The sequence below is a fragment of the Calypte anna genome, chromosome 19 (genome assembly GCF_003957555.1).
Source record: "Calypte anna isolate BGI_N300 chromosome 19, bCalAnn1_v1.p, whole genome shotgun sequence".
Lineage (NCBI taxonomy): Eukaryota > Metazoa > Chordata > Aves > Apodiformes > Trochilidae > Calypte > Calypte anna.
Window position 1 is genome coordinate 9968555 of NC_044264.1, and position 27700 is coordinate 9996254.

Below are 27700 nucleotides of genomic sequence, written 5' to 3' on the forward strand. Positions count from 1 at the left end.
CCCACGCCGCTGGGGTCCAGCAGGCGGTGCTGCAGCCGGGAGCTGTGGGGTGCTGCCCGCCTTTCCCTCAGCACAGCCCCCCAGACCCCTCAGATCCCCCCATCCCCTCCCAGCCCCAGCGCCGCCATCCCGCTCCCCTCAGCGCTGCACACGGCACCGCCCGCGCGCTGCACGCTGGGGCACGCCCCCCCCGCCTTGGCGCCAAGCGCCGCCGCGGTGCATTCTGGGGCACACCCTCCCGGCCGGGCCTTCTTGGAGCTGGCGCCGCACCGGATGTGACGTCACACGGGCTGCCGCTCCGCAAACCGGCGCCGCTCTTCTCCCGCACCCGGCGGGCAGCAGCGAGGGATTACCGAGAGGCGACCGGGCAGACCGTACCGCCACGGCCGGGAGCCGCACCGCCGGCGCGGGTTCGGTTTCCTCGGTGGAGCCTGTAAGGGGCGAGAAGGAACTACTTTCCTGCGAGGCCGCACATGCGCAGGGCGGAGGTGTGAGAGCGCGGCGGAAGACGTAGGCGCCGCTTGGTTGTGGGGACGCGCGGGCGGTGCTGCGTCCCGTGCTGCGTCCCGGGGTGAAATCGCTGCGCGCAGAAGCAGCGCGAGGAGAGGCGCGGTCGCCATTTTGGAGCGGTTGTTGGGGGAGCGGTGTGTGCGCTGCCCTCTGCCCGCACCGCCACCGAGCCCCAACCAACCAACCGCTCTCCGCGCTCCGGCCCTCCACCGCCGCAGCCATTGCTGACCTTGCCATGTCCGGAGGGGGCGTGATTCGCGGCCCAGCCGGCAACAACGACTGCCGCATCTACGTGGGGAACCTGCCCCCCGACATCCGCACCAAGGACATCGAGGACGTCTTCTACAAATACGGGGCCATCCGCGACATCGACCTCAAGAACCGCCGCGGGGGCCCGCCCTTCGCCTTCGTCGAGTTTGAGGACCCCAGGTAAGACCCCCCCTCCCTCCCACCGCCATCCCCGGGCTCAGGCCCCGCCGCGGCCTCCGGGGTGTCCGTGCGTGTCCCCTCAGCCCCGGGCCTCGGCCGGGAAGGGCTCCTGGGAGCTGCCCCCGGAGCATCGGCCGCCGCCTCGGGCCGCGCTAACGGGTCCCCGGGGGAAGCGAGGGGCCGGCGGGCGGGGTGGGGCGGGCGGGAAGCGGGAACAAAGGCGGGAGGAGGAGGAGGGGGGGTCGGGGCGGTGCGGCGCGGGGGGGGACGGGCGGGCGGGCGGCTGCGCTCACAGCCCCGTCCCGTCCCGCAGGGACGCGGAGGACGCCGTCTACGGGCGGGACGGCTACGATTACGATGGGTATCGCCTCCGCGTGGAGTTCCCTCGGAGCGGCCGGGGCACCGGCAGAGGCGGCGGAGGAGGAGGAGGGGGCGGCGCCCCCCGGGGCAGGTACGGCCCCCCGTCCCGGCGCTCGGAGTACAGAGTGATCGTCTCGGGTGAGTCATTCCTCTCTCCAGTGCTTCCCGGGGTCCTGTTCCCAGCGAGGTGTGTGGGAGGGGGTTGCACAGCCTCTCGTGTGAGGAACGGTGTCTGTGGGACATGAATGGCTCCTCACGGCTGCTGTCCCAACAGTCTCTGTTTTGTTCGTTGCAAGCTGAGGATGTAACTCCAGGAGATGAGGGATGTAATGGGGTTTTAAAGGCACGTCTCGGTGTTTCTATAGGGCTGCCTCCAAGTGGAAGTTGGCAGGATTTAAAGGATCACATGCGTGAGGCAGGTGATGTATGTTATGCTGATGTTTTCCGAGATGGCACTGGTGTCGTGGAGTTTGTGCGGAAGGAAGACATGACCTACGCTGTGCGAAAGCTGGATAACACTAAATTTAGATCCCACGAGGTAGGTTTTATACTTACTTTCTTTGGCCAGAATTGGATACAAGGGGCTTAACAGTAGGATTGGAAGGTAAGGAACGCGTGGTGTTCGTCGTCGCTGTAGCAAGCAGCCCAGTTAGCTTGTCAGGAGACAGACCTGAAAAGGTTTGCCTGTTGTAGTAACGCTGTCTTCAGTCTGTCAGCATGCCTGAAAAGATGGCCCTGAAGCCTAGAGTTTTCAATCGAAAGTTGTGTCTGTTCACTAGGGAGAAACTGCCTACATCCGGGTTAAAGTTGATGGCCCAAGAAGCCCCAGCTATGGAAGATCCCGGTCCCGCAGCCGTAGTCGTAGCAGGAGCCGTAGTCGCAGCAACAGCAGGAGCCGCAGTTACTCCCCCCGGAGGAGCAGAGGATCTCCACGCTACTCACCCCGCCACAGCAGATCCCGATCTCGTACATAAACAGCTCTAGCTCTGCTCTTTTTGTAGAACCCCGTGTTGTACACAGTTTTCCTTTACTCAGTACAGTCTTTCGTTTATTTTTTTTTTTCTTTTTTTTTTTTTTTTTTTTAACTCAAACTGTTTTATTCGAATTGGCTGAAGTGTTTGGATGGCATTCTTGTGTAAAAATCCCTAGTGAGCACTCGCTCCTTAACATCAACATTCCCCTCATGTCTTTGGTAAATTGTATTTTAACTGCTGTCAGTCAGGATCGTTTTGGTTTAGTTCTAGTTCAATACCGACCTTCTTGGAGCTGTGGTTTCGCTGTGTAAATGTCTCAGTGTTGAGCTCTGGTTCACACCAGCTGGGGATGTTGGGGTGTTTGTGGCTAACTTGTCTCTTCCGGGGGATCTTATGTTTTATCTTGCCTTTTCGTGTGTCTTTCTGTAGACATATCTGAAGAGATGGATTAAGAATGCTTTGGATTAAAGGATTGTGGAGCACATGTCAATCATTTTAGGATTGTCAAAAGGAGGATTGAGGAGGATCAGATCAATAATGGAGGCAATGGTATGACTCCAAGTGCTATTGTCACAGATGAACTTGGCAGTATTGACCTTATACTGAGACAGGTTAATTAACTACCTGCACCTAGGTGTCCCTTCAGGCATGGTCTCCTTACTGCAGACTGCAATTGAGCTCTTTTCTTTAAAAACCTTTTTTTGGGGGGGTGATTGTGGCAAAATACTTGCTTTGGTAATTCTCTATTCCATTCTAGTTTTTTAAAGGAGTAATCTGGGCTGGGGGAGGGGAGCATTGGTTTACCTTGTCATGCAGCATTTGGTTACAAGTGTTTAATGTCCTGTAGTGTTTGTACACTTGTAGTATATCAGGGGTATCTTTCCATCAGAGTATAATATCAATACTGCTAAAATCTGCATGTCCTCTGTGTGACTGGTACAGCCTTGCTATCTCAGTTTTATTAAAGTATCAGAATGAAAGCCAAAAAAAACCAAAACAACCAAACAAAAAAAACCAACAGAACCCCAAACTAGTTGGGAATGATTTCCTAAGTGTCAGCCCTGCCCCCTCAGACTAATTCCCTCCTGAGCCAGGGCTCTGTGTGAGAGCTCCGGGGAGTTTAATCCTGTTCCCTCCAGTGGGAGTGCCAGTGGTAGCCAGGCCTGCCGGAGCTGAGAGCTCTGGGGAGCTTTCACACTGGAAGCTTTTCCACTTCCATTAAAAACGTTTTTTGCAACCAGAAAACCTTCCAGCACGGCCACCCTTAGGAGCAGGGAGGGTGTTGGCGTTGTCAGATGACATACTGGTTAATGTGGCAATGTTTCCTCCAGATAGTAATTAACATTTCTAGAAATGATCTGAGCATCACCATTCACGAGTTTGTTTTGGGGAATTGATAGTTATCACTGTACATCTCTATTAATTGATGGCAAACATAACTGATCATTCCCCAGAATCCTATTTTTTCATTACAGTATCTAACTTTTTGCCTCCTCTTTTTTGGTTTTGCTGGTTATAAAGGTTTGGATTGGAGAGGGCTCACTGGATCCCAATCCTTGGAGCTGGATCATTGGATTCAAATCATAATGTGGATAGGATAGGGAGGCTGAATTACAAGGATTCATGGAGCGGGATCAGATTACCAGGAACATAGGAGTGGATTCCTGCCCCAACCAAACCCCATTCGTGTGGATTTTTTTATTCAACTCAATTGGCTATTCCAAAGATATTTTTTTTTCCTATTTTTGACGATTGGAGCCCTTAAGATGCACGGTGGAGTTTTGCATTTTTTTGGTAAAAGGAGCAAAGCGAGGACCTGGAGAGGTACGCTGGAGCAATCTCCTTGGAAGGATTCAGCACGAGTAGATGGTAAACATTAAAGGGGAAAAAGGGGGGGGTTTTTTTAAAAAAAAAAAAAAAAAAAAAAAAAAGTTGTCATTTCTCTAAATTTAAAGACACAAATTGGAGTTAAAGATTCAGTAGGTTTTCAATTGGCTGTTGCCTTTTTTTTTTTTTTTTTTTTTTCCTTTGAGAAATAAAAATTTTTACAAAAAAGCCCACTCCAGGCATGGTGGTGTCATCCTTCTGTTGCTGAGGGTCTGGAAGTCTCTGGTGCTGCTGCAGCCCCGTTAGCTCGGGAGTGCTCAGACAAAAGGCTTTTGTGTTCAACAGAGCAGTAGTGTTTGGCAGGAAGCATCCATGTGTTGAGCTCCTCCTGAATAAAGGATCAGTTCCCTGGGAAATGGGTGGAATTTGTTATAGGGGTAGGGGAAAAAGGGGAAAGGAGAGTTCTGGCTGCCTCAAAGAGGATGTTTAACATTCATGGTGTTGCTAACGATAACTCATGGAGGGATCACAGCAGGAAAATGGGCTGGAAAACAAACCCAGGGGGGAGCAGAGCCTGAACCCTCCTCTGGTGGAGGTGGGGGGGAGGTTGGGAACCAAGTGGCAGCTCCTGGGCAAGTGGTTTGGGATTTGTGTTTGGGGCAGGATTAGCAGGTTTGGGGTTTGTGAGGAGCTGGCACAGTGATTGGGGAAGGTGCTGTGGGCACTGCCAGGGTTGGTTACAGGGGGGTGGTGCCTGCAGAAATACCTCAGAGAGGTGTGTGTGGGGTGGACTTGAGTTGTTTGAGAAGTGTTGAAATGCTGGTAGCAGAGCAGTGTCCTGGGGGGGTGTGGGGTGGTGACAGCTGCGTTGGGACAGCCTCAGGTGCTGGAGTGGCAGTGGGAAGAAAAGGAGATGTTGGAATGAGCTGGGGGTGGCTCTTCCAGATGAAGTTTGGTCAGTGGGGGAAAAAGGGAGCAGAGTGGGCAGAGGAAAGGGGAAGTTTGGGATGAAAAAAAATAAAATGCCCAACCCCTTCTGGGCACTGGTACTGGTGTCAGGGGTGTGCCAGGAACGGGGCAGGGGAGCAGCTGCAAGGAAAACGTGAGTGTGCTCAGGCAAAAGGCTGGTCACAGGAGGAGAGGTGAAGAGTTTGGTTTGGCTGTGGTGGTGTTTGGAGAAGATGGGGTTCTGAGTGCTGGGAGGGGATGGAGGTGAGAGGGTTGGCAGCTCTGGGCTCTGCTGGGTGCAGCTGAACCACGAGTGGGAAACACTCGAGTGGTTCAGGAGCTGGTTCAGGAGCTGCCTGCAGGCGGTTTGCAGCCGTAGCAAAAACATCATCCCACAGACAGGCTGCTCCTCCCCAGGGCAGCGTGGGGGGCTCTGAGCTCTGCCAGGAGGAGGCAGTTACACCCGTGTTCCTCTGCACAAGGGCTTGAGGACCTCCTCACCTTCCTTCAAGTCTCCAGACAGCGAGTTCCTAAAGGCTCGGTGGGCATCCTGCCTCTGGGAGAGGTTCCTGCTGAGCGGGACGGCTGCGGCTTCCTTTCTCCTGAGGACTGGAAGGGGACAGAGCAATGCTGGAGATCTGCCTCACCTTCTGGCTCTGCACACCAAGGACAGAGTTGCCCTGCTGCTCCGTGTTGCTCTGGCTGTCCCTGGCTGCCACCAGCCCTGCCCTGCATCCTCCTGTGTGCTCTGTGTTGCTGTTCAGTGCTGGGCTTTGCAAAGCTGGTTCAGAGCCTGTAATAAAACTGCTCCTGCTGCCCAGCTCCAGCGAGCTTCATGCCTCCAGACTCTTTTCCCCTGTAAAAATCTTCTGTGTCACCCTGTGAGCAGCTGATGTGCTGCTGATGGAGTAGGGAAGGCCACTTGTGCTGAGCAGTCCTTGCCGCAGCTTCCTCCCTTTGGCTTTGGGGGCTGCAGATGGAAATGAAGCCGATCCCGTGCCAGCTCAGCTTCCTGCCTGGGGGAATGCTGGCTTCCAGGCATGGAACGGGAGAGTCATCTGCTCACCCGGCTGTGCCTGTTGGATAAAACTTGCTGCAATTTATTGTAATGTCTTACATAAATCAGTGAGAGCAGGTTCTGCTGGAAGGCAGCAATCAGACCCCGTTAGCTGCTCTGTGCAGGGGAAGTATTTTCTAGGATTTAAACACAACCAAAAAAAGGGCAAAAGTGTCCTTATTTTATGGATGTGTTCTTCCTAAAACTTAATGTTTCAAGAAACAATTGACTGTGAAGAAAATGGAAATGGGCAAAAACTGGAAGATGGAAACACCTTTGTTAAAGCAAGGGAACCAACCAGACATAGCCCTCTCTCCTGAGCCGTTGTGTTTTCCATCCCAAGGACATCACGGGCGGGTTTTGGGGCTGGTTGCAGTGGGGCAGCACTCACCATCCCTGCCCGGGGAATCTGCCCCTTCCGATGGTCCTGTGCTCCCCATAGTGCTGCTTTGTTGGTACAACTGAGGACGATTGTCCCCTGTGGCTGGTGGCCCTGCAGTGGGCACAGCTGGTCTGTCACAGCCAGCATTGTGCAGCCTGTGGGGTCTGTCCTGAGCTGCTCATCTTGCTGAGCCTGTGGTGCTCAACACAGAGAACATCAGGGCTGAAACAGAAATGGTTGGATGGAGGAGTTGTGGTTTCTCCTCCAAACCGCACTTTTTTTGTTGTTGTTTTGGTTTGGTTGGGTTTGTTTTGGTGTTTTTTTTTTTTTTCTTTGAGCAGAAACTTCTGCTTTAGAACAGCCGATTCATTCACACTGATCTGATCGTGTTCCTCGTGGCCTGAGATGTCTTACTCCTGATAACAGCAGAGAGTTTTTACTGCACAGCAAAACTGCAGCAGTTTCTAGACAGGCTGAAGATAACCACAGCTTTGGTAAGAGCCCCCTGTAATCCTCCCTGCACCTGCACAGCCAAGAGCAGTTTATAGCTGAAGCAGTTTCAAGTAGCTGTATTTAAAGAATAACATCAAGATTCCAAGAAGTTCCCTGTGTGATAAATATTCCCTAAAATCCCTCTCCTGCACGCCTGGAGGAGGTGAGTGAGTCAGACTGCAGAGCCTGATGTACCCACTCGTGCTGCGTGCTCCTCGCTGCGCTTTGTCTCATCCTGGCAGAGCCTTGGGATGGACACGGAGTGGGCACGGAGCCCAGCAGAGCCCTGGGATGGACACAGAGCAGGCAGGGAGCCCAGCAGAGCCCTGGGATGGACACAGAGCAGGCATGGAGCCCAGCAGAGCCCTGGGATGGACACGGAGCAGGCATGGAGCCCGGCAGAACCCTGGGATGGACACGGAGCAGGCAGGGAGCCCGGCAGAACCTTGGGATGGACATGGAGCAGGCATGGAGCCCAGCAGAACCCTGGGATGGACACGGAGCAGGCAGGGAGCCCAGCAGAACCTTGGGATGGACACGGAGCAGGCAGGGAGCCCGGCAGAGCAGCAGGACAGGCTGCAGCCTCTCCTGGCCCTTGGTCCTGGGGTGGTGAGAGGGTCCTGGCTCAGCCTCCAGCTCCTCACCTCCCAGCCCAAGAGCTGCATGTATAGGCAACAGTTGTAGGGCTATTAACATAATTTTATGCACTAATTTGTGTAATCATTAAAGAGTTGAGAAGGGCATTGTTCGCATGAGTAATTACCTCTGTATTCTAATAGCTCTAATTCATCCCTTAAGTGAGTTTCCTATCTCTGGGAGTCAGCCAACGATTCCCACTTTGGGAACAATATATATTTTTTTTAAAATACCCATTTCTCACATGACTTGGTTGCACTCCGTGAAGCTGACGACGTGACAGGTCCTGACGATGTCAAACCACAGGGATTTGAGATTTTGGAATCTTTTGCCCGGCAAGATTTGCCAGAAGAACTTCCTCTGCAGAGCTCTGGGTTGGATTTGACTTCAGCTCCTTGAACCACATCACTTCTCTGCTCCCGTGAGTATCTTCAAAGAGCATCGTCCCTGCCTGCCTTGTGGGACTGTGTGGGACCTTCTCCCTGTGCCACTGGAATTCCTTGGAGCTGGAGCTGCCTGCTGCCTGCCAAAGGTTTTGTTCTCCCCTTGGAAACGTGGTGTGGAGTTGAATTCCTTGGCCGGCGGGAGCCTCAGGCAGAGCATCCCCGAGAGATCAGCTGAGTGATGCAGCCAAATGCACAAACATTGATTATTTTGGAGACAATCCATAGCTGCCAAACGAGATTAAACAACACCCAGAGCCTGGAAAAAGGAAAACAAACAAACAAAAAAAAGTAAATAATCAAAAATAGGCCATGGTGTTGGTGTCGGTCCTGGGTGACCAGGGCCATCTAGCCGGGTATTAATCCTCACCATCCCCTTCCCCGAAGGATTTCTGAGCTCCTCGCCGCTGTTAATCGCAGCAGCCCTGCAGGGAAGGTAATGCAGCATTATCCGCGGTTTCCAGCTGTGCCCGGGGAGGAGGGAGGCAGCGGCTCTGCCCGGGCTGTGCCGTGTGTCACTGAAAGATCAGGGATTAGCGCTTGGATTGCCTCGCCGGCTCGGCTGCTCTAATTCAGTGGCCGTGTTGGTTTGTTGGGTTTTTGTTTTGGGTTTTTTGTCTGTTTTCTGTGATTTTTTTTCCCACCAAACGCACTGACCTTCCATGCCTGCTGCCGCCCATCCCGCAGCCGGGAGGAGCCGGGGCAGATGGTGGGACGAGGAGCGAGGCAGGAGCGGATGTTTCCCTGCAGCCCTCGGCCCCGCAGGAATTCTGACTAAAAATGGTCACTGGTGATTAACCGGAGGAGAACGCCGTGAAGCAATTGGTACCCGCGCTGCCTGGGGAAGTTTGCAGATCAAACCACGGGGCTTTTTCTGGAGCAGGTCTTTAAAACCTCCTTGTGTGGAAGGGAAACCCCGGCACCTCTGTGTGTAAGTGGGAGATAAATCAGCTCATCAGGAACTCAGGGGCTGGTGCTGCACAGTGGGAAATCCACCCAGCATTGCTGTGTCCCCCCTGTGCCTCGTTTTTGGGGGGCACAGGAGGTGATTTTGCAGGTGGCTGAGGACAAGCCAGCAGCCTGCCACCCGTCCCCAGGGCCAGGGCAGGATGGCAGACGGTGGCAGCCACTTTGTGGAGGAAAAAAACCAGTTGACATGGAGATAACCAAAATAATAACAAAGGGCAGTGGGTGCTGGTGGCACGGGGCAGTTCAAGGTGCTGAGCAGAGATTAGCTCCGGCACAGCTGAGGACAAGGAGGTGGGAAGAGATAAGGACACTTTCCCGGCGTGTGGCTCGCTGGTGGCAGGGCTAAACATAGCCACCAACTGGGCCACCCTGCTGCTCGGCTCTGGCTCGCTGGCCACCACCCTGCCAGCCACACTGGCCAGAGGCACTGGGCATCTCCCGTGTGGCCGTGGTGTGAGCTGGGAAGCAGTGGAGCCGTGAGGGCAGGGAGCCAGGTCAGGAAAACTGCCAGGGAAACTGCAGGCAATCTGCCCCTGGTGACACTGTGGGGAGAGGGGATGGGAAAGCTGAGAGGGTGCTGGGAGCTCAGGGAAGGTGGGGAAGGGTCTCCCAGGGCAGGTGGGTGCACACTCAGCCCCAGGGCAGGTGTGAGTGGTGGCCCTGGCACGGTGTGGGACATCGCTGCTGTCCCCGAGGGCACAGGATGGTGGGAGGGGTGGAGGGATGGCAGCAGCTCCCAGGAGTGGAGGTGATGGCTGTGGGCAGCTTGCTGACAGCTTTCTGTTTTCCTCTGCCTAGAAAATGGGTTGTCTGCCCCCCTGCCCCCTGCCTGCTGGGTTTTGCTGCAGCCCAGGGATGTGCTGGGCTGGTGGGAGCTGTGCAGAGGGATGCAGTGGGATGTTCTTCAGGAATGCCATGGGGTGGCCACGCTGCCGGGGAAGCTGGCCCATTGGTGTCCACCTCTGCTTCAACCCGTGCTCCCCAGAGGCGCCTTCACTGTCTCCTTTCACCTTCCCTTTTCTCTGCAGAGAGGGAAACCAGAGAAGACAGGGAGCTGGGAAGCGGCTGGAGGGGAACTGCCCGTGAGGAGCACGTTCTCGGCAGTGCCACGCAGGTTATTTACATGCTCACTCCAGAGCTCTCCAGCCCCACGGAGCTGTGAAATTCAAAGCCTGCCGCGTGGCTCAGGAGCTGAGCACAGAGAGGTGCTCTCCTCTAAAGCTGAAATATTTGACAACATCTGCTATTCTTAGCCCTGCGAGCACATGCGAAACCAGAGCACAATGCGTCAGCTGGCAGGCAGGGCTGGGGAAGGAGCTGGGAGGAGGGTGCAGGGGTGCTCAGCAGCCCCTCTGCCACCACAGGAGATGTGCAGACAGCAGAAGAGAAAATTTTATTGCTGGTGTCCCGCTGCAGGTCCTAAAGCACAGGTGACTCCTGCAAGGACAAGGGGATGGGTAGAGTGTAGGTGGTTACTTCAAAGAGGGGACCTGCATCCTCCCCCAGCTGCCAGGACAACTAAAAGTGCGAAGAGGCACTTTGTCAGCTGCTTTGTGGCTGAGCAGGGTGAAGGAAAGAGGTGGGTTTGACAGATTGGCAGTGGGTATTACTGCTTCTGGGGGTGGATGTCCCCAGGGAGCCACATGCCGGGTGCCAGGAGGGCACACGAGTGGCCCTTGCAGCATTTCTGTCCCTCCCAACAGCCTGTGAAGTGCTGAGGAAGAAAAGAGGGAAGATTATTGCTTGAACAGGCAGAAAAGAGCAGCCTGGGGATGGTGGTAAATGGGCCACATAGTGCCCTGGAAATTCCCTTTCGCAGGCTCTCCACGGGCAGCAGAGCAGCAGCAGTGGCTGCTGATGCTATCACTGTCCCCACACAAAGACCAAGGGAGCTGGGAGGGATAAATTCAATAACACAACACTTGGAGCCACCTGTTGTGTGGGTTCATCCAAAGCAGTGCTGCTTTAATTTAGAGGGTGAGTTTACAAATCTAACCTTTGTTTATTCTGCTTTGGGGCATATATAATGTAAATATGTGTTTTCAAACACTGTGGCTTTTTATATTTCCAGTTACAATTCTGGGTAAAGGAAAGTTTGTCAGGTTTGGCATAGACTTGCCCTTTATAAATCCATCTCCTTTGAGCTCTTTTCCCCCTGAGGATTCCCTGCTTTGCTCCAAACCCATCTCTTCCTGCAGCACTCAGGTTGTGCAAGAGTGGCTGGGAGGACTCATCCTGACACCACCAAGGGGAAAGTGTGTTCCTCCAGCTCTCTGCCTCTCCTCTGACTTACTAAGAAGGCTTTGAGTCTTCTGTGTTTTTTCCAACATCCCCTCTTAGTTCCCTAGCTGTGAAACCACCAAGAACGTTGAGTTCAGCCTCCTACGTGCTCATCAGGATTTCTTCGATGACTCAGTGATACACTTGGGTGGTTTTCTTAGCCTTTAATTGAAGTGAGGGTGAGCCCTTAACAAAGAGAGTTCTCCCAAGTCTTCATTAACAAGCAGTAACAAAAATAACCGGCCGACCAGGAGGAGAAGAACCAGGGGTGGCAGTGGTGTCCCCCTCTCTGGAAACACGAGTTTCCTCTCCCAGTGGCAGTGCTGGGGATGGGACAAAGAGGAGGAGAGGGAAACCCTCTGGTGAGGGTGATGCTGTGTCTGTCCCTGCACCACAGCTGGCACCAGCATCTCTGCTGAGCAGAACTGGTGGTCCAGGGGTGAGCTGGGCTGAGGGTGCCTGTTGCATGTGCATTAGCAAACCCTTCTGGTGCCTGTGTTCTCTTGTTTTGTTTGTTTGCTTTCCCTCATTCAGAGCTTCTGCAAAGCAAGGGTGATATTTTGCACGTTTCCAGCGTTGCCTGCTGGATACAGCAGCACAGAGGTTGGCTGTGGTGCAGACACGGGTGGCTAAAGATGAGCAAGCTCCAAGTTCCCTGAGATGGCCCCTCAGGTGCCCCCCAGGTGAGTTGGACCTCTCAGGGCAGCTGAGCCCTCCAGGCACGTTTCCCCAAACTTTCCTCTGGGGTCATGAGGTCAATAAATTTTTTTCTTTAATGCAAACAGATTTTGACATCATCTCACAACTCCAGAGCCGGGGTTTCAAGGAAAAAAAGCCAGCAGACAGCCTGAGAGGCGTGAAACAACCGCAAGCACGGCTCTGAACAGAACGACTTTTGTTTTGCAACACTCTTGGAGAGTGAAGAAACACTCGGGGAGGGTTAGGACCAGCGTGGCAGGAGCCAGGTGACTTGCCCCAGATTGCACAAAGCAACATCCGAGGTGACAAGGTGGGACCCTGAGGAGGCTCTGCCACCAGTACCCGGTCCTCAGCATCACAGTGTTACCCAGAGCAGGGGGCTGGGACCGGCCTTAGCCTTGTGTGTAACAGGAGACAAGGAAAACCACCCGGCTGTGGTGTAGGGAAGTGCTGTGGAAGCCTTCATCGGGAACCTTCATCACCTTCATTCCCGAGGTCCCGCTGCGTGGGAGCCCGTGGGAACAGGGCTGTGTCGCTTCCCACACCCCACCTGCCAGGTGCTTTCGGTGAAGCGGGTGCCACAGCAGGCTCAGGGCCTGAGCAATGGGGATTAATCACAATAATAAAATAATAAAAGTCCTGTCAGCTTGTTCTCACCTCCCAGGGCGGGTGGCCCTTGTCTGTGAGGTCTGGTTTTCCAACACCCATCCCCTTGCAGTGTGTTCCTCCTGCTCTGGTTGTAGCAATACCCTACACCCCTCACTGGGAACACCCGAGAGGTGGTGGCACAGGTGTCCCCTTTGCACCCCTGTCCTCCCCCGCCCCCGAAGTCCTTCCCTGTCCCCCGAGAGCGGTGGGGAGGCGGGAGGAGCCCTCCCTGCTGCCTGTCGGGGATGTGCTTGATGTATGTAAACACGTAATTAACGGTAAGTATATACTTAATTGCTTTGCGGCTTCGATTTGCATTCAGGTGTTGCGCTGGAGATGCTTTAGATACAACCAAACCAGGTCAGTTCGCAGCTCTGAGGGGTGCAGGAAAGCCTGGCGGGGAGGGGGGGCTGCGGGAGCCCCGGGACCGTCAGAAGGAGCCTGGCCACGGGCTGCACTACCCGGGGGGAGCCTGCCGGGACCCCCGGGATGCCGGGGAAGGGCTTCTCCGCCCGGCTGGCTGCCAGGCCTGACCGAGGGCCGCGGGTGGGCTGGGGACGGCCCCGAGCAGGGAGGGGTGTGGGGGGGCAAGGTCGCTGCCCCTGATGAGCCGAGGTCGATCCTCGGGGGACCGAGCCGGCGCCGGGCGACCCCCGGGCGGCCCCGCTTCTCCCGCTCCCCCCCGCGGGTCCCGGCGCTGCTGCGGGCGGGCGGGGCGGCACAGCACGTGTGGGGCCCCCGCCCGCCGCCGGCCCGCACCCGCGGGCGAAGCCGCCCCCCGCCGCCCCCGCGGCTCCCTCCCTGCGCGGCGGGCGGGGGCGGCGGGCGGGCGGGGAGGGGAGAAGGGGAGGGCGGGCGGCACGGGCGGCCCCCGCGGGCCGGGCTGAGCCGAGCCGAGCCGGGGCGCGGCGGCGGCGGCCCTGGACACCTCGCCCGCTCCTCCATCTTCTCTCGCCACAGCTCGCCTCGGCTTCCCCAGCCCGGGACCGGCCCATTGCCAGCCCCGCGGGGGGGCGGCCGGCCCGCCGCGCCGCCCCGGCCCCGCCGCTCGCTCCGCCGCCCCGCCGCGCCGCCTCGGGTCCGCCGCCCGCCCCGAGGCGAGGGGAGCGGCGGGGGCGGCGCCGCGGCTGCCCGGGCCCGCACCGCCCCGCCGGGCCGCCGCGCCGCCGCCTCCCCCCTCTGGGCCGCAGTGGTGCAGCCCGGAGGTTAGCGGAAGCGGCCGCTCGGCGCTGCCATGTTGAGCCGCCGCCGCCGCCGCCGCTTTGTTGTCGGCTCCATGTAGCTGGGGCCCGGGGGAGGGAGGGGGGGACCGCGCCGCCGGAGCCGCCGCCGCAGCCCGCCGAGGGCCGGGACGCCCCCGCCATGGAGGCCAACTGGACCGCGTTCCTCTTTCAGGTGAGGCCCCGCGGCGGACGGCTCTGCCCGCGCCCCCCCCCCCCCCCCTCCCTCCCCTCAGCGGCCGCGGGCGGGCGGCCGCCCGCCGGGCTCCCCGCTAGGCCGGGGCTGTCACTCAGCGCCGCCGCCCGGCCTCCCGCCCGCCTCCCCCCCCGGCCCGGCCCGCGGCGGCGGCCACGGCGGGGTCCGGCTCGGCCCGGCCCGCCCGAGGCAGCGGCTGACCCGGCCCCGCGCCGCCGGCAGCGCTTTTCCCTCCTTTCCCTCCTGCACTTTCTCCCCGCCCGCCTCCCCCGAGCCGATCGCGCCCGGCGCTCCGCTCCGCTCCGCCGCCGCCCCGGGCTGCTTGCCCTTGGATCCATTTTTTTTTTATTTTTAAAAAAGCAAAACAACAGAACACCACAACAAGAGATCCATGCTTATATATATATATATTTATTATTTTCCTTTTTCCCTCCAAAAAACCCCAATTGTTTTTTTTTATTATTTTTCCTCCTCTTTTAATTTTTTTTTCTTTTTGTTTTTCTCTTTCTTTCCCCCCCCCCCCCCGCGCCAAAAAGAAAAACAAAACAACAACAACAACAAAAAAACCCCACCAACCTTCCACCGGGCTCTAACAAAACCCCGATGGAACAAACACCGTGTCTGGGAGAATAAATTAATCCCTCTTTAAACAGCCTGACTCAGGGGCCGGGTGACGAGGGAGCTTGTTTTCTTTTAAAATAGGACGCGAGCGGGCCGGATTTCTGTAAAAACTGGCAAAATGCTAACGGTGATCGGGAGGAATAGGGACGGCGGAGCGTGCAACCCCTCCCTTTGCCAACTGAGTCACAATTTTTCCCCCTTCTGTCTGCGAAAGACTGACTTTAAAACACCGCTGTTTATGTAATTCCCCAGAAAATCCAGTGTACCGAAAAAAAAAAAAAAATCCTTCCCTGGCTTTTGTAAGCCGAGCCCTTTCACGTCAGATTGTTTGCTGGTGCCTCCTGCTTTTTAAATTTTTTTTTTTTTAATTTTTTTTTTTTTCGAGCTTGAAAACATAAAATGTGCGGTTGCAGCAGTAGGAGGGGGGGAAAAAAAGAAAAAAAAAAAAGCCCCGCACATCACCTTTCTCAAGGTAAAATAATCCTCTCGGCACGTTCCCAGCGGCGGTCACTCGCTTACTCACTGTCCTCGGAATTAAACCCAAACCCAAACCCGTGACACGAGTTTGAAGACCTGAGTTGAATGAATAAATCCGCCAAGAGCGAGCCCCGTTCCTTTAGAGAGGAAAAATGGTCATTCCGTGGCGCTGGGGATGAGTCAGTGGCTCGGGTGCTCTTGTCTCCAGAACCACGCCGGGAATGTTCCGGGGAGCCGGTACCGGGCACTGGGTTTTTCCGCCTTTTCCTGCTGAAGGCGGGTGGGTGATGCCACCGGGTTCGGCTGAGGCTGGAGCATTATTTCTCACTCTAGTGGGCAGTTGTGATTCGCACGTAGGAAACTTCACGCTAAGAAGTTAATCTCCTTACTCGAGGGCCATCTCCCCTCCGAGCTGCGGCTGCTTTATCGCTTTTCTGCCTCCCAGACGAGTGTTTTCCAAGGGAAAGGATTCCTGGGCTGGCAGCCGGGTATTGCGGCAGCCTCTGTAAGAAATGCCAAGTAATACTTTGAAGTACGTGTCCAGCTTCTTGCTGCTCCTCTTTATTTATTTATTTTTGTCTGTCTGTGCCCTTTTTATTTTTTTTTTTTTTTAAGGGTGGTGTATTTTGAAATAGCTATGGCACACTTTGATTTGGGAGTCGACTCTGCTGCTTTTAATTAAAGACTCAGCAGTTCACTCTCCTAACGTGCTTAGCTGTGTGTGACTTGGAAGCATCTTCATAAAACTCTTGACGTGGAAATTTTCCTCTTGTTTTCTTTTTGGGGGGGGTGCCGAATAATAAAGCTTTAAGACCTCACAATAGATGCTGAATATTGTTCCTTGAGTCATTTTGTGAAGCCCAGTGATTCAGGGTGCAAGGATCCTAATGCACCTGGCAGAGAGGGGACCCCTGATGTGACTCTCCTTTTTCTTCTTCCCATGCTCTCCAACAGCCTGTCAGCTGATGAATTAAATGAATTAAAAACTAGTGGCTAAAAGTGGGCTTAAAAGCCCCTCCCAACCTAAATAACAAGTGCCAAGTGACTGAACATATGGATATATGCTCCTTCTTTTGGGGAAGGGGTGAGTTTGATCAAGTGTGTGTTCCAGCTGTGTCAGGATTTTCTAAGCATCGGTTTCATACGTGGTCTGTAAAGTTGTGATTTATAGCAAAGTGTCTTTAGAGGAGGTTGCAGTGTCTTAATTTTAGCTTTGCTGGCCATGGGGTGTGTGACAACTGCGTTGTGGCTCTTCCCAAACAAAAGTTGCCTGATTTGTGTTTAGGTGGCATTTTGTTGCAGTGTATCTTTTTTAGAGGAACAAGTGTGAGACTGAATAAGCAGCTCTTGTTCTGGCTATTATTAGTCCCTGAAATGCCTTATTTTGAAAAACCACTTTTAGTATCTGCTTGGAAAGTGAAAGTTGTATCTGTTAATGTGAGGAGGAATCATCCATCAGACGGAGTGCTCAAGATATGACTCATGCTAATTTGTTGCTCTCACATTAAGGCTGGAGCGCAAAAATATTTTAGCCTCCGGCGTTGGAAGTTCACAATGCCACATCCTACTACTCCAGGCCACGAATTGCAGGGTTTTTTTATTTACTGCCCCCCCAGGAAAGAAAAAAAAAAACCAGTGATAGAGTGAGGGTGTTTTGCACGAGAGCCTGTCCCACGCAATCAAAATATCACAGAAAAATGTTGACACGAATGCCGGGTCAAGTAAAACGTGGTCTGTGCCTGAATAAAAATGACTGGCAAGAGGCATGCAGCAGGTGCTGCTTTCCCTTCTCCAGCAGCGAGTTAAAAAAAACCCCACTGTCTGATCCTTTTTTAAAAGGCTTTAATGCAGCCAGGCCTTGGAAACTGAGGAATACTGCTTGTTGCAGAGCGGGGTGGTTGGAGAGACAGCGCTGCTAATAACGCTGCCTATCTGGGAACCAAGATAAGCAGACTTACATAAGCAGTGGCTTCACAGCCTGTGGCCCTATGAATATACATTGTTTTATGTCCACCATCTCCGTTGGCTCTGTAGGAATAAGTGCATCATTACCTTGAAGTGCTGACGAATCTTTAAGGCTTAAAAATATCCATAAACTGCACAAGTTTGAACTTCATCCAAAGGATTTGGGCTCCCTATTATCTGATCCGCTAGCTCTGCCTTTGAAACTGTATCTCTGGAGCTATCCTTAGGTGCTCTTAAGTGTCTTCTGATGCAGTTTTAACAACATTGTTCAAGGCTTGTTTAAAGTTGGCTGCAGAACAGCGCAGAATTCTTTAAAATTGGAATTGTATTTAAGTGCCCAACTCGCTCAGTACCGTGCTTCCGATGTGTGTTGTGCGTGCTCTGTGTTCTCTTTATGCAACGTGGATGCTCAGTTGCTTTTTAAAACCATGGAAACTAAAGGGTTGAATATCCACAACTGTCACTGAAGCCAGGGAAAAGTTTCAGGGAGAGGCGGGAGGTTGTGTCCAGCCCTGGTTGAGGAGAGTCCCGTGCTCCCTCCCCGGGGCTGTGGTGCAGGGCACAGTGTGGCAATGCTCAGCTTACCTGTTGGGTCTCAAGCTTTGGCCCAGATGACACGTCCAGTGCAGATAAAAAAGGATGGGCTGGTCTTGCTCCTAATGATCCCTGCAAGTTTTGTCTCTGGTTATCATTCCAAATCCGGGCTTTCTCCCCTGAGCTGTTTTCCTGGCAGATAGGCTTTGAGTGGTAGGGAGGACGTATCCATACCCACGTGGGTGAGTGTTTGTATCCACTGGTGGCTTCTATCCAAAGATCACTGGCATTGTGCTCCTGGAAATGGAGTGGCTGAGGTGGCAGGAGGAGGCAGGAGCCCCCCTGCACCCAGGGGCTGTGGTCCCAGGGGCTCCTCAGGTGGGCAGAGGCAGAGCAGCTGGAGTTTGGATGCAACTGAGAGGAAAAAGTCCCAAAGTGAGCTTCTAAAAGTACTGGCTTCTCCAAAGGACTCGATGAAATGGATTAACGTAGGAAGAGTGATAGCCTGAGTGCATTTCATGCAGCTGTCCATCCTCAGCCAACGTAAAAGTAGGCAAGTTGGGGGTTTATTCAGCTCTCACAGCCTCGAGGTGTGTTATTTTGTGAAGGAAATCGTAGGGAAGAAGTCCTGGAAGGCTGCGGTGCTGATCTCATGGGAATAAGAGTTTCCCCCAACTCAGCTCCAGACCTGGCACGTTAATAACAAGACTGATTTAAAACTCCTCCGATGAGACTGAGGCACATCTTGAATACAGATGCACTTAAACTGGCTTAAAGTGCTAGCGTGATTTATTTTAATGCTCCATTATGCTGAATTGCTCTGTGTGGTTTCTAAACCACTTTAAATTTGTATCTGCTAGGGTTTTGTCCTGGTTTGACTGGATGAGTTTTAGTAAGAGTGTTTTCTGCCTTAGAACAAACATCACCTCATAGCAGCACGGTGTGGAGCAGCCCCTCACAGCAGCTCAGCTGAGCAGTGCTTGCTGGGACGCACTCATCTGGGGGGTTTTCCTCTGTCCCTTCCCTCTGATTCCGTATCAGCTGTTTTGAAACAGCTTTGAGGTCTTTGCTTTTGTTTTTTTTTCTGTTTTTTCTCCCCCTGCTGTGTTCTCCAGCATCTCTAGATGACCGCCAGTGCTTATTGATCAGCTTCTCTTCCTCTCGCAAAGTAGCTGCTGATGAAGAGAACGAGAGCATGTCGCTATTCTGATTAGTTTCCAGGAGGAAAGAGCACAGTGGTCAGTGAATAAATGTGGTGGGAGCCTGCTAAATATAGAAATGTGGCTTTAGACAGCTCCGGATTCACCTTGCTTTGGTTTCAGTGCTAACCCCCTGGTATGAACACCTTGTTTAAATAAGACGCCTTATCGCATCCTGGCTCTCTGCGGCTGCTGCTCGGCTCTCGGCGTGCCCTGAGCTCAGCTCAAGGTGGGGCCTTATTTTGCAACTCCCTCAGTACATTCGTAGGCTCCCAAGATAGTCCCAAGGTGGCATCTGATACGATCGTTAGCAAAACAAGTTATCTGTTATGTAAAGATCAAACGCCGTGTTAGTAAGAGATCTGACAAGCACCTAGTTGTTTTCCAGGAGAACTGTTGCCCTCCGGAAACTTAATAATTATTTGATTGTTATGATGTGTGCCTTCCTCCACTCCCCACAGAACCTGCACGGCGCATGCGTTCGAAACCTGAGTGGTTTGTCCTGTCCCAGACCAAAATCCCTTTGCCTTTTCCACTCGGGGCTTCCGTGGCTTTTGGTCTAGAATGTGCTTTCCTCTCGTTTGTAAGTGTTCTCACCCTGTTGGACCCAGCGCCCGTCCCCAGAATTTAAGTGTGGCTGTTTGGTTTTAGGCACACGAAGCCTCACACCACCAACAGCAGGCAGCACAGAACAGTTTGTTGCCTCTCCTGAGCCCTGCTGTTGAGCCACCCGATCAGAAGCCGATTCTGCCCTTACCAATAACCCAGAAACCTCAACCCGCGCCGGAAACGTTAAAGGATGCTATCGTTGGGATTAAAAAGGAAAAACCTAAAACCTCCTTTGTGTGCACTTACTGCAGCAAAGCTTTCAGGGACAGCTACCATTTGAGGCGTCACGAGTCCTGCCACACAGGGATAAAGTTAGTGTCACGGCCAAAGAAAACTCCCACCACGATGGTGCCCCTTATCTCGACCATTGCCGGCGACAACAGCCGCAGCTCCTTGGTCTCGACGATCGCGGGCATCCTCTCCACGGTCACCACGTCTTCCTCTGCCACCAACCCCAGCAGCAGCGCTGGTGCCACGGCCATGCCAGTGACTCAGACGACCAAGAAGCCCAGCAAGCCCGTCAAGAAGAACCACGCTTGCGAGATGTGTGGAAAGGCCTTCAGGGATGTCTACCACCTCAACCGGCACAAGCTGTCCCACTCGGACGAAAAACCCTTTGAATGTCCCATTTGCAATCAGCGCTTCAAGAGAAAGGATCGCATGACCTACCACGTGAGGTCTCATGAAGGTGGCATCACGAAACCATACACCTGTGGTGTTTGTGGAAAAGGCTTCTCGAGGTACCATGTAGAAAATCCCAGGCGAGCTCAAGTGTTGGCTTTTCATAACCAAGAAGGGTTAAGCTATCATAGCGAGGGGCTAGGAGAACCAGACATCTTAGAAGATTGGTGAGGGGATAAAGAGCCTTGTTTACCTCTAGGGTGTGGGTTCTCGATCTGAGCTGGATGGGCAGTGGCCAAAAGCGGGCACTCTTTTATGGGAATGTTTGAAATGATTTTGTGACCTTATCCGGGTCCTGCAGGACACGTGTCCGTGTCACTGGTGGTGACCACGGGACCCTTTACAGCCCTGGCAGAGGTCAGCGACCAAACGGGGCAACCTGCCTCCTTCTCTGGGAGCAAGGTTGAGGTGTACTGACAGAGCATTGTGGGGGAGCTTGCATTGCTGCTGCCTGTATTTCTGCCTGTGCTTGCAGCAGAGAAAACTTCAACCTTTAAAGAGCCGGTGAGCTGTCACCTGTGAACAAGGTATGGCCAAAAGTGCCATTTTCAGGGGTGTGAGAAGAACATGGTTGAATTTAAACAGCAGGTTGGGGTCTCAGTGTAACTGTATGTTGCTCCAGCTGTTGGCCAGGTGTGGGCAGTGTCTTTACTCCTGCTGCCCAGGGGCTGGGGGTGGGGGTGTCTCACCAGGCAGTGTTCAGCACCGCTAGAACCAAGGGCTCTGCTCTATGTCTTTGTAACAGTTTGCATTTTCTTTTCTGTTCCCCTCTTTTTTTTTTGCAGGCCTGATCATTTAAGCTGTCACGTTAAACATGTTCACTCAACAGAGAGACCCTTCAAATGCCAAGTAAGGGCTAAAATGATTTATTAAGAACAATACGTTACCGTAGCCTTAGAATCTCAGGTGCAGAATCTTTTTGGAAATGTATTTGCTGCTGGACTTCTCTTTGAAAAGCAAGTACAGGAATTAAGTTGCATCTCCTTAGCATAGCTCTGGTGTAAGTGTAGAGGCAGGTTAATGCCTGTGGATGCTGTGGCTACTTCTTTTCAGGACATTTAGAGGCTTTTTTGTTTCTTGGAGAACAACACAGGTGCTCTGTCTTACACTGTGCTTAACTTAGAAGAAGGATTGTAACAGCATCCTCAGCTCAGTGCTGGTTACTGGAGTAATGTGTGCAGTGTGCTTCTTAGCATATTTAAATTAAATGTGTTTCTCAGTCTGTCCATTTTAAATGGGTTGGAATCATTGATTCTGTATCCGTTATTCTGCTGGAAGGAGAAGCAAGTTGTTGTGAGTTGATGACTGAGCAGCAGACAAATAACTGGTCTGCCCTTGAACAATTAACTGTTTTGCTTGGAATATTCATGCTTGTTCCAACCTGCTTTTTAGTGACTCATCACATGAAATAGGAGTCCTGTGTAAAAAAAGCAGCTTTAGAAAAAGGATTCATTTCCTTGTTGTGATTTGGGTGGGACCAAAAGTAATTGAGCAATTTAAGATATCAGGTTCATATTGTTACACTAAAATCATATCAAAAAGCAACTATGCCTCTTCTAAGATTTTTTTTTTTTACAACCTACCTCTTGCTTTGCATGGTTTTTGTCCTCATTGTCTCAGAAGCCAGTTTTAGTCTCTGTTTAGTCCTTTGCTTTTGGTTCCTCTAAAACCCCAGGTAAAACTCCAGGCTGTCAGTGTGCTTTAGGCTGCTGTTTGCACCCGCGAGGTGCAGCAGGCTCACAGTGGGTGTGTAATTCATGGTGTGGTGCTGCTGTCTGCCTGTCACATCTGACTGTTGTCCTCCATCTAGACGTGCACTGCTGCCTTTGCCACCAAAGACAGACTGCGGACACACATGGTGCGCCATGAAGGAAAGGTATCGTGTAATATCTGTGGTAAACTTCTGAGTGCAGCATATATCACCAGCCACTTAAAGACACACGGGCAGAGCCAAAGTATCAACTGTAATACCTGTAAACAAGGCATCAACAATAAAAGTAGGTGAACGTTTTGAAAAACATTTCTAATAACAAATGTGCTTGCCAAGGGAATGGCGTGTGGCGAGGGTGAAAGGCAGGAGGTGTGCCCCTCAGGCTGGGGGTTCACACCTCTTAAAATAGGTGTGTGATAACAGGATCTACTCCGGCTCAAATTTGGCATATGTGGGATGGGTTTGCTGGTAGATTGTCCTCTTATCCCTTGGGAATACCCTGCAGTTGGTGAGAATAACCCAGCTCTTGAGGAAAAGAGTTCCCGAGTTGTAGTTTCAGGGTTGAAACCTCATCCAAAGCTCATCAAAATTAGGAGAAAGATTCCTCTGCTTTCTCTGAGCTTTGGCCCTGGGGTATGATGGTTCCTGGCAGTTGCTGACAAGCATTTAAATCCAGCCCTGGTGTGTTATGGGCATTAATGGCATCTGACTGGTGGTGTGCAGGAGTTGAAGTGAGATGCTTGTAATAGTTCCTTCCAGTCTGAAACTGTAGCAGTGCTGAAGCCTGAGCCTGGGAGTGTCTAGTAAGCAAATGAAGAATTGACTTTCAAATCTTCCCATTAAAATAACTTCAGTTAACCTAAGTGGTTAGTGATACAAGATGGGTTCTCAGAGGAATCAAGAGGGAGATGTAAGGAATGTCTTGTGAAACTTTGTCCTTAAAGCTTTTAAAATAGTACTTACAACATCTTTGCAGTTCCTGTTACGCCTGGTGGATAATTTGAAGGTACTGGGAGTGTCTAAAATGCCTGATTGTTGAGCTGCAGATGAAATTTGGATGGGAAGTATTTTTCAAGCTCTAGGGTTACAGCCCTGGCTGCCCAGGCCAGCTGGGTGGTGCTGAGCCAGTTTCACGTGAGGCATCCACAGCAGTTGGTAGAGGTGGAAGTGATGAGCTGTAATGTGGCCAGAGAGCAGTAATGTGCTGTGCTCTTCTGTAGAGGTAAACTGAAAACTTGAAGTCACACTTGCAATAAAAAGTAAAAAAAGGTGGGGTCTTTTTTTCCTTTTTAACTGGAGCTGAAGCATAAGAAGAAGTGGAAATGGTCTCTGGTTCATTCTTCCCGAAATGCAAACAAAACAATCAGAAAAGAAGTTCATTTTTGGCAGTGAGAGCACGTGTTCCTGACTGGCATGCTGGTTGTTAGATCCTGGAAAAGTAGTTTTATGAAACACAGAATGAGTTGTGTGGTTTTAAATGCCTTTGTGAGTTTTGCTATTGGAATCCTGTGAGATTCCCCATGCTCTTTACTGAAGCCTCTGTCACCTCAGCAGAAAACAGTAACTTTTCAAGGTGCATTTGTGTTCTTACTTAATTGGCATAGCATGCATGAGTGAAGAGACCAGCAATCAGAAGCAGCAGCAGCAGCAGCAACAGCAGCAGCAGCAACAGCAGCAGCAGCAACAGCAACAACAGCAGCAACAACAACAACAGCAGCAGCAGCAGCAGCAGCAACATGTCACAAGTTGGCCTGGAAAGCAGGTAGAGACCCTGAGATTGTGGGAAGAGGCCGTCAAAGCAAGGAAGAAAGGTAAAACAAACCAGCATTTATGGTCTGGGGTTGATGAGATACTGGAGTTTACAGTTATATAGGGAGTTTAAGATGTCAGAAAAGGATGTCTTACCTGAAAAGTTCCATTCTCAGTGTTAAAATAGCTAAAAACTATAAGCAGGAGAATAACAGGACCAAAATGCTGTAGATGAGCTCCTTAGTGCTTGCTTCCCCTTGGCCTCTCTGCTTGACTGTGTCCATCACAAAGGGATGTTTGTGTCTGCTCCAAGGCAAGAGTGGTTTTGACTTGCATGTGGTTTTTAGCTGTGTTTATGGCTGTTTACCTGTTTACATGTGTGCATATATATGTTTATATATACACACACACCAAAACCCTCTGTTGTAACATCATCAGTTAGCATGCTGGTGCTTTCTGTGTCCCTTTCATCTTTTCTCTCCCAATTTATCCCATTTGCTTTATGATCATGTAACTGTCTTTGCATCAAGTTTTCTAGAACTCACAGAACTTACTTTTCTATCTCTTGTTTTGTTGTTTGTTTTTCACTACAAACTTAACTGATCAGTGGTGGTGATTTCATTATTGCTGTGCTGAATAGCTTCCTGTCCTGTGTCAGTTTTGTAAAGAATTTGAGTTGTAAAGATTGCTTCTATTTAGTGTCATCAGGAGTGCAGTAGTTTAAAGGCTTCCCTTACTGCTAGCTTTTTATTACTATTTTCAAACCAGTTTGATTTCTGATGCCTGTCACCAGACTCTGCTGGATTGCATGTTTTAAGAGAACTTCTTAGTGACCTCTTACTGCTTTTCACTAGCTGTTTTTAGTAATAAATGTTTTTTACTCACCTTTTTTTTTCCCCCCCTTTTTCCTCCTAATCTTCCTTCCAGTTCCTTCACTTTTTATTTTTTAGGTCTTGTGTGTATTAGGCTGCTAGCTCCTTTTGCCTTGTTATTCCAATTGAATTGAATTCTGTGATCAGACAGTATAGAAGGAGCTTATTCTTGTTAAATTGTAGCCATGACAGAAACATTAAATATCATCAGGCCACTAAATGGATTAATGGGTGTCAGCTTTAGGAAAGCTCTGAGATTTTTTTTCCCCTGCTTGTTCCTTCCTGTGTCTTCTTCCCTCTCTTCCTTACTGTGGTTGTTGAATGTGCTTTAAGAGGAACACTGGGTTTGGGCAGAGTGGTGGGAGAGGGATGTGGGTGGGGAGAGATGCTGTCAGATGGATGGGAGTTGCACTTCCCTGGGAAGGGATGTGGGTGGGATGTGTCTGTGCAGCCCAGTCAGTGCCAGGCTTTCCTGCTGCTCTTTTCCATGCTGCTTCTCCTGTGCTAGTGCCACCTCTTGCGTTGGTTTTTTACAACACTCTATGGGATTTATTTTTTTTTTTTAGTCTAATGCTATTTATTTTCACAATTTTTTTTTTTTTTTAACTCTTTCCCTTCCTTTCCACCCCTCCTAGAGATGGACTTTGAAGAACCAACAGTAACCCTTGAATGGGGCTAATGTTGCTTTCAAAGTTAACTGTCTTGGTACATTTGTATTGCCCAAGAGGCAAGAGTGGACTCTTTGCTCCTGGCTTACCTCCTGAAACGTGGGTGTAGACTGAGCTTGGTGTCCTCCCCTACAAATGTGGAATAAGACACGACTTACAAGTGCCGTAACGTTGCTGTAGAATATATTTTTGTTGGTTTCCCTGGCAGTCACCCCTTCCCTCTGCCTGCCTCTGCCACCCTACTTCTCTTCCTGGAGCCCCCCCAGTGCCCAGCCCTGCCAGAGCCCACCAGCTGCAGGGCCAGGCACTTGGCCTCCTGCCTCCTCCTCCTCCTCCTTCTCCTCCTCATTCGGCACTTAATTTCTGCTTCCTGCAAAATAAAGTAAAAAAAAAAATACAAAACAAACCAACCCAAAACCCTGCAGAGCAGAACAAGTGGTGTGGAGCTGTAGCTTGTGTGACAGCTGAGGAGATAACGGGGGTTGAAAGCAGTACTGACTGGGTAGACTGGAACACTGCTAAGTGGAAGTGCTGTGCTCAGTTGAACAACTTGGTAGCAATAATTAAGACTGGAATAAGCAGGTATATATTGAAACGAGCTTTGCTTATCAGTCCCTAATAATGACTTTTTAAAACCTTCACAGAATGTCAGTTCACCTTTGAGAAGGCTATAGAGTACGTACCATTCGGTATGTACACTCTCTCCTCTATTTCTAATGTACCTCTTGGCAGGATATTTTTGATTGTAAGATGCTGTTTTTATCAAAACCCTCTTTATAAGACAAACTCACTGCTCAGGAAAAAAAAAAATATTGAATTGCAATGAACTGCATGAGAGTTTGTATACCTTGTAGGCTATAGAATGTTAACAGTTTTAACTTACTAATAATTCCTAAAGAAAATGATTCCAGAATTTGTACTTGTTCTTGTTTGGTTTCTGTTTTTGTTTTTTGTTTCTGTTCTTTTTTTAAAATCTCGTCCACGGTTTTTTTATGTGTTTAAAAAACCTTTTTGTCTTTTTATGTCTCATTTTTAGAAGCTGCTAACTTGTGCCAAACCTCCACTGCTGCTACTACGCCTGTGACTCTTACTACTCCATTCAATATAACGTCCTCTGTGGCTTCTGGGACTATCACAAACCCAGTCACAGTGGCAGCTGCAATGAGCATGAGAAGTCCAGTAAATGTCTCAAGTGCAGTTAATATATCCAGCCCCATGAACCTCGGGCACCCTGTAACTATAACCAGTCCACTGTCCATGACATCTCCACTAACGCTCACCACCCCGGTCAATCTGCCCACCCCGGTGACAGCTCCAGTGAACATTGCCCACCCGGTCACCATCACCTCCCCCATGAACCTCCCCACGCCCATGACCTTAGCTGGGCCCCTCAACATAGCCATGAGACCTGTGGAGAGCATGCCTTTCCTGCCCCAGGCCTTGCCCACCTCTCCTCCCTGGTAAAAGAATTTATAAGCAGTATTAAAAACACAAAAAAAAAAAGAAAAAAAAAAAGAAAAAAAGGATTAAAGTGGAATCCTTACCAGCAGTTCTTTTTTTTTTTTTTTTTTTTTTTGGGTTTTGTTTGGTTGGGTTGTTTTTTTTGTTTTGTTTTGATTTTTTTTTGTTGTTTTTTTGGGTTTGGTTTTTTTGTTTTTTCGTTGTTCTGGGTTTGTTTTGTTTTTTGTTTTTTTTTCTGGGTTTGTTTTGATTTTTTTCCCTTCGTTTTAGTTCATAATAAATCCAGACTTAAGACACTGGGGCAACACCAGAGACCATAGTAGCACCATCCCCTGTTGATTTGGCTCGTATGGTTCAAACTTGAGTTTCACTGGAGCACTTCATTTAAAGTAAGTTTTACCTTTTAGCTGACTGAGGCAGAATTAGAGCAGATCCTTAACTTGCCAGAGTTTTAAAAAAAAAAAAAAAAGAAAAAAAAAAAAAACAAAAAAAAAAGTAATTAAAAAAAGATTAAAGAGTTTTATGTTTTATCCCCCAAATGATAATTTAGAAAATTATTTTAATGTAAACACTAGCAAAGACCCCTCTGTATCTTTAACAGGGTGGATGGCTAATTTTAACCTGCCAGTTGTTAAGTTCAGTGTTCCTGAGCTAGTGTAGAATCTTTGTCTGTGTTGATGTTTTTGGTTTTTTCTTTTTTTTTCCTTTTTTTTTTTTCCCTCTCTTTTTTTTTTTACGAGTAAATGCATTACAATGTTGTCATTAAAAAAAAAAAAATGCATTTTGGAGAAAATATGCATTTTACCTTTGGGAATATGGTAATTTCAGGCAGCATTCCCTATGGGAAAGGTGATACCAGCTCTGATATGCAAAGCATATGATAACTTATCATTCTAACTTCAACATATAATAGGGATTGTGACCTGATATTTGGAGATGTAAATATTACCCAACATATTACCCTAAGGGAATATAGCATTGTAGTCAACATTTTTTTTTTTTTTTAAAAAAAAACTGTTATTGTTTGGTGAGAAACAGCCATGGCTGACAGAAGAGGAGTCGCAGTGTGTGTAAACATGGTCT

At 50.8% G+C, this 27700-nt stretch overlaps 2 protein-coding genes across 4 annotated transcripts; both read left to right on the forward strand.

Moving 5' to 3' along the window:
• The first annotated feature begins 562 nt into the window (after positions 1–562).
• On the forward strand, positions 563–4328 carry SRSF1 (serine and arginine rich splicing factor 1). Of its 3 annotated transcripts, XR_003988371.1 has the most exons (6): positions 563–939; positions 1253–1437; positions 1665–1837; positions 2079–2265; positions 2703–2822; positions 3795–4181. XR_003988371.1 is itself a non-coding variant. In XM_030462649.1 (5 exons), exons 1-5 carry the CDS (start codon positions 746–748, stop codon positions 2723–2725), a joined length of 762 nt encoding a protein of 253 aa, XP_030318509.1. In that variant the 5' UTR covers positions 563–745; the 3' UTR covers positions 2726–4328. The 3 variants fall into 3 exon arrangements, 1 of the variants encoding a protein (XP_030318509.1); XM_030462649.1 differs by having other exon boundaries at positions 2703–4328; XR_003988372.1 differs by having other exon boundaries at positions 573–939; positions 2079–2822; positions 3795–4327.
• Positions 4329–13941: 9613 nt separating this feature from the next.
• On the forward strand, positions 13942–26674 carry VEZF1 (vascular endothelial zinc finger 1). Its single transcript, XM_030462655.1, has 7 exons — positions 13942–14049; positions 19518–20215; positions 20942–21005; positions 21967–22153; positions 23472–23678; positions 25801–25845; positions 26193–26674. Exons 1-7 carry the CDS (start codon positions 14017–14019, stop codon positions 26618–26620), a joined length of 1662 nt encoding a protein of 553 aa, XP_030318515.1. The 5' UTR covers positions 13942–14016; the 3' UTR covers positions 26621–26674.
• Positions 26675–27700: the final 1026 nt, after the last annotated feature.

Bases quoted from the DNA above. Each gene is read 5' to 3' on its own strand.
- VEZF1 (XM_030462655.1), top strand. From the start codon at position 14,017: ATGGAGGCCAACTGGACCGCGTTCCTCTTTCAG. The intron at 22,154-23,471 runs GTAGGTGAACGT...TAATTGGCATAG, and splicing joins ACAAGGCATCAACAATAAAA to CATGCATGAGTGAAGAGACC. The intron at 23,679-25,800 runs GTAAAACAAACC...AAACCTTCACAG, and splicing joins CGTCAAAGCAAGGAAGAAAG to AATGTCAGTTCACCTTTGAG.
- SRSF1 (XM_030462649.1), top strand. From the start codon at position 746: ATGTCCGGAGGGGGCGTGATTCGCGGCCCAGCCGGCAACAACGACTGC. The intron at 940-1,252 runs GTAAGACCCCCC...CCCGTCCCGCAG, and splicing joins GTCGAGTTTGAGGACCCCAG to GGACGCGGAGGACGCCGTCT. The intron at 2,266-2,702 runs GTACATAAACAG...GTCTTTCTGTAG, and splicing joins CCACAGCAGATCCCGATCTC to ACATATCTGAAGAGATGGAT.